This window comes from Schistocerca nitens, chromosome 9, assembly GCF_023898315.1.
Source record: "Schistocerca nitens isolate TAMUIC-IGC-003100 chromosome 9, iqSchNite1.1, whole genome shotgun sequence".
NCBI lineage: Eukaryota > Metazoa > Arthropoda > Insecta > Orthoptera > Acrididae > Schistocerca > Schistocerca nitens.
The window spans coordinates 471,267,814-471,273,813 of record NC_064622.1 but is presented as its reverse complement, the minus strand read 5'-3'; the positions used below and the strand labels follow the sequence as shown (position 1 = coordinate 471,273,813).

Here is a 6,000-nt window from a genome sequence, read left to right as displayed (position 1 = left end):
TAAAGAAATAGAAAAAAAATTCAAAAGTACTGATGGTATTGTGAAATTTGAACTATGTTTAGAAAATCATTAACCAGCTGATTTCGTCGATATTCCCACATGGACAAAACCAATAAGGAATACATTTTGTAGTAAACAATGAGAATGATATGTGCAACTTCAGTTTTATCATGAGAATGTAAACTAAAATTTTAGGTATTTTATTCTAATAGAAGTAACATATTATTACATAACACCCTTGCACAATTATTCACAGAGCATGTTTAGTTCTACCTTGACATCAAATATGTAGAGCAGCAGTTCTTCTTGTAAAACAGTAGTTTTATGATCTGGAACTGGCTTCAACGAAGCTTTGATTATATTAATAAATATGAAATTTAAATCATAACTAGAGAAACAGATGTGAATAGCTATTTTTATAGATATATTGGTCTGCACACTACTATGAGAACAAGTTGCATGTACCACAGTGTTTGTTGTGACCTTAAACTATGGTTGCTATGGAGACTTGTATTGATCACTGTGAGAAGGAAAGTGTCAAATACCAGAGGCACAACATGTGGGAGATATACGTAGGTGAAAATGATCAGTATTTTCATTTCTGTTTTCTTTACAATTCTCCTCTTGAAAACAAAGTATGTCTGGAGTAAATATGAAGAAGGAATCCTCATCACATCAGAGGTTTGTTGTGGGATGTATGTGTGTTAATTCTGTCTTGCCTAGTGTTGTATCAAAATACTGGACATTTCTTTACAGAAATGGGCTTTTGTGTCAAGATTTTGCTTCCTTTCTGACAAAGGGGTTTTTCAGTATACCATAGAATATGATAAGGTAAGGTCTAGTAATTATTTATGAACATCTTATATAAATTTACAGAAAATCATTGAAAGAAACTTTCATAATCATTCCTATGTATACTATAAACAACTGGTATTTCATCACCATCTACGCTCTCTGAGCAATGCTACTATGTTGGAATAAACTGTCTTAACAGACATATAGAAAGCTGATGTCCATTTTTTGCAGGAATATGCAGTGCAAAATCTTTTACTCTATTATGATACACCTGACCAGTGGCCATCAGTATACAGGCAAGACAAGGTAATGTTAATTTTATTACTGTGGACTTTAATACCAGAAAAAACAAATGTCTTCATTTTGCCATTAGTGAGCAATATTTTTCACATTTGTTATGATTAATATGGTTCAAATTCACCAAATATGTGTACAAAGATGGAGATTTTATTTCCTTCACCTAAATATGTACTGCATATATACTAAGTTAACCAATAAATAAAAAGCTCTACTAATGGAAATGTTGTGGAACCTGGTCATAAGGATGTAAGTAAATAAAACAAAATATTGATATTAATTGGAAATTTACCCAATTCATATGGTTATTCCACTTCAAATTTTGCACTGTTTAAATGAAATAAATGTGTTTCATTTGAATTTAACAGCACATATTGTATTTAACACTTCATTGACTTAGATTGTTCATGCACTGAAAAACTGAATACCTATTGTAAGACAAGTTCTTTAATTGCTATGCTGAATATGTGCAAACATATTGTACACAAAGTAAAAATGATGCACTTTCAATAGAAGCAATTTATTACATGGCTAAGCCACAGAATTATGATTTATTTTCAGGTCAATTTGAAATCTTTTTGCTATTAATAACTTATTCAATTTGGAATTTTTAACTGTGTGTTAACTGTTTTTCATGTTGAGGAGCAGACATGTGAGGAGCGGGAGTCTTATCTGAATGTGAGCCTCAATCAAGTGGTGAATCTAACTGAAAAATATACCAACTCAGGATGCAGGCTGCGCACTCTTTCTGACCGAAAGAAAATCTATGCATGTCAGAAGAAAAATCTTTTTATCAGTTCACGACCACGGTGGTGGTTCCTGGCCATCAGTAACTGCAAATCAGTGAAGGTAACACAGCTTTCAGCATAGTGTTTGAAAGAGTAGACATGATGTGATTGTAATTGTTATACAGGAATACTAGAAGTAAATTGTTTTGTTTAAATTTATCTTAAGTCACTTGCTGGAAATGAGAATTAGATATATTCCACACTGGGAAAGAGATTACTTACATTTGTTGCCAGTGGAATGTACTATTATCACAGCAGTATTAATTCTCTGGTTTTCATAAATAGTCAACAAGAAAGTCATTTATAAATAATTATCCTACTTACATTACCATACAGAAACACCAATCAGTTTGACTCATTTTATATGAAGAACTGTTACCTCCCACTTGCCTGATGGAATTCTGCTGAGGCAGGCAATTGTGCTACAAGCAGATGAATTGGAACTGAAATGAAGTTCTTAATGATTAAGTAGACTAGCCTTAAATGTCAATTACCATTTATAATTTTTATTTAGCACTACTCCGAACTGTATTTGCCAAGACAGAAAAATAACATTAAAACTGAAACTCAACACTTATAAAGAAGAATGTTGACTCTTCTGACTTCTTAAGCAATAGATCCCAGCGTGTTGTCCCTGATGGCGAGCATTCATCAGAGACAAGGATATCATAAGAAGTGCCCCAAGTAAGTGTGACAGGGCTGCTCTTATTTTCTACGTATGTAAAAGACTTTACAGACATGGTCAGCAGCAATTTGTGGATGTTTGCTGATGAAGCTGTGGTGTGTGGAAAGGTGTTGTTATTAACTGACTGTAATAGGATATAAGACGACTTAGAGAAAATTTTGAGTGGGTGTGATAAATGGTAGCTTGTTCTAAATGTAAGAAGTGTAAGTTAATGCAGATGAGTAGGAAAAACAATACCATAATGTTTGAATACAGCATTAGTAGTTTGCTGCTTGACAGTCACATTGATTACATATCTAGGTGTAACATTGTAAAGCAGTATGAAATGGTACAAGCATGTAATAGGGAACCCAAATTTTCAACTTTGATGTATTGGGAGAATTTTAGGAAAGTGTAGTTCATCTGTAAAAGAGATTATGTATAAAACACTAGTGCAAACCATTCTTGATTATTGCCCAAGTGTTTGGAATCCCCACAGGTTGGATTAAAGGAAGACATTGAAATAGTTTAGAGGCTGGCTGCTAGATTTGTTACTGATAGGTTCGAACAGCACGTGAGTATTATGGAGATGCTTTGCCGTTTTCAGTGGGAATCCGTGGATGGAGGATGACATTATTTCGATGATTCACTACTGAGAAAATTTAGATAACTTGCATTTGAAGTTTACTGCAGAACAGTCTACTGCCCCAACGTATATTTTGCACAAGGACCACAAAGATAAGAGAAATTAAGGCTCCTATGGAGGCATATAGAAAATCATTTTTCCCTTGCATTATTTGTGAGTGGAACAGTAACTGAAATAACTAGTAATGGTAGAAGGTACCACTTGCATTGTACAATATCACGACTTTTTCATTTAAATCTGAATAAATTAATTTGGGAAGGAAAACAATTAATGCAGCATTCACAAATGTGACAAGGAAGCAATTTTTTGGTCTTGTCTAACCCTTCTGTAACTCCTTACATCACTGTTATGTGGCCAAGTAATGTGGTTCAGCTGTTAGTGCACTATTGGTGATTCAGCAAGGTGGACACAATGTCAATTGAGTGTATTTCCTGCATGCTATATTGTACTAGAAATGTGTCAAGTATATTTCAAAGTGGATATTGTAAAGTTTTGAATACTACCCCTAGAGTGCTCCAACACCACACTGCATGTAACATACACCGTGTCATTTCTAAAAAAGATGGCTACTATGCGACACGAGATTTTTTCATATGTTCATATGTTTATTTATTAGCTGTTCAGCATGTTTACCATGCAATTGGCTTCATCAAAATACATTATACATTATGCATACATATACATACATCTTTTTAGTAGTTAGTAATTTGTACATTTTACTCACATCATCATTTTACATATACATAAATACATATAAATACATAAACTTCTTACTAATCAGACAATTTCAGCAATAATCATTATACAGTTTATGTTCAAGAATTAATTGTATGGTTTTACACATTTAGTTACTGATAGTTACATTATTTCATTGCTTGTACATTCCTTTCAAATTACTTCCAAGATATTCTTCAATTGAGTAATATGCTTTATTTTTGAGCCCTATGTCTAATACCTCCATAAATTTAAAGTGGGTGAGGGTTTTGACAGATTGTGGCAGTTTATTATATAACTTTAGACTTAGGTGTTTGTGACTGTTATGTGTCAGTGACAGCCTAGAATACTGTATATCAAGCATACAGTTGATCTGAGTGCTGTGCAAATGTAAATTCTTTCTCTATGTAAATTGTTGTATATTTTCTTTTATGTATATTAAGCAGTTATACATATAGAGACTTGGGAATGCCATTATTTTTAATGTACTGAAGTGCTCCTTACAGCTTTCTCTTGGACCCAATGCTTGTAAACATCAAATTGCTTTTTTTTTTTTTTTTTGCCATTTGAATACACAGTTTGTGCCTGGTGAATTACCCCATAACAGAATCCCATATTGTAGCTGTGACTAAAAGAATGCATAGTAGCAAAGCATCAATAAACTTTTACTGACAGAATATCTTACTTTATACAGCAGGAATATTACGCGTGCAAGTTTGCCTGTCAGATAGCTTATATGGTTATCCCATGAGAGCCTTTGGTCTATTTTTAGTCCCAATAGTTTGACACTGTGATTCTCTGCTTTTCGTACCTTCAGATTAAAATAAATTTCCTCTGTTTTTGTGTTGTTTATACATAACTCATTAGCAATACACCACACCCTACATTTTTAAAAAAGTTCATTATTCTTGTTTAGCAACTCTTGCATACTCTCACCTGTGGAGATCATAGTCATGTCACCAGCATATAAAACATTTTTGCAGGCTGTATAGTTTGAGAAGTCATTAACATAGATAATAAAGAGGAAGAGTCCAAGAACAGAGCCCTGTAGAATTCCTCTCTTAATTTTCATTAGATCTCACCTTTCATTGTTCACATACACTGACTGTTACCTGTTATTTAGGTATGACTTAATCAGATTAAGTGTTTTGTCTGCAATACCATACTGATGAATTCAGTGAAAGTGAGTCTGCAACTGTGGTGCAGAGCACATTTTGGCATAATTTAACAGTGAAACTCCTGTGAGGAAGACCCTCATTGGAATAAACAATTTGATGAAACTGGTTCTCTCTGTAAATGAAAAGCCCAGGCTGACTGTGTATAATGGAGGAGCATGTGGGGCACATTTTACTGAGCTTTGAATACATCCCAATGAAATCAACCTGCAGAGTGAGTAGAGAACTTGGACTTCCCCAAACAACTGTGTGGCATGTATTGAGGTATTAATTAGTATAAAAGCCATACCATATACAACTGATACAGGCTGTTCGCCGAGGGGAAGATCAGTTTGGATTCCGTAGAAATGATGGAACACGTGAGGCAATACTGACCCTATTACTTACCTTAGAAGTTAGATTAAGGAAAGGCATACCTACATTTCTAGCATTTTTAGACTTTGAGAAAGCTTTTGACAACATTGACTGGAATACGCTCTTTCAAATTCTGAAGGTGGCAGGGGCAAGATACAGGGAGCTAAAGGCTGTTTACAATTTGTACAGAAACCAGATGGCAGTTATAAGAGTTGAGGGGAATGAAAGGAAGCAGTGGTTGGGAAGGGAGTGAGACAGGGTTGTAGTCTATCCCTGATGTCATTCAATCTGTATACTGAGCAAGCAGTAAAGGAATCAAAACAAACATTTGGAGTAGGAATTAAAATCCATGGAGAAGAAATAAAAACTTTGAGGTTTGCCAATGACATTGTAATTCTATCAGATACAGCAAAGGACCTGGAAGAGCAGCTGAATGGAATGGACAGAGTCCTGAAAGGAGGCTGTCAGATGAACATCAACAAAAGCAAAACGAAGATAATAGCATGTAGTCAAAGTTAATCAGGTGATGCTGAGGGAATTAGATTAGGAAATGAGACACTTAAAGTA

At 34.3% G+C, this 6,000-nt stretch overlaps 1 protein-coding gene across 2 annotated transcripts in view; it reads left to right on the top strand.

Moving 5' to 3' along the window:
* The first annotated feature begins 535 nt into the window (after nt 1-535).
* The window catches only part of LOC126203376 (transmembrane protein 145-like), a 98,583-nt gene continuing 93,118 nt past the window's right edge, over nt 536-6,000 (top strand). The window contains exons 1-4 of one of the 2 annotated variants that reach the window (XM_049937673.1): nt 536-681; nt 757-831; nt 1,027-1,101; nt 1,741-1,941. In XM_049937673.1, coding sequence (XP_049793630.1) covers nt 583-681; nt 757-831; nt 1,027-1,101; nt 1,741-1,941 — 450 coding nt within the window. In that variant the 5' untranslated portion in view covers nt 536-582. Of the gene's footprint in view, nt 682-756; nt 832-1,026; nt 1,102-1,734; nt 1,942-6,000 lie in introns of both variants that reach the window. The other variant, XM_049937672.1, reaches the window with a different exon arrangement.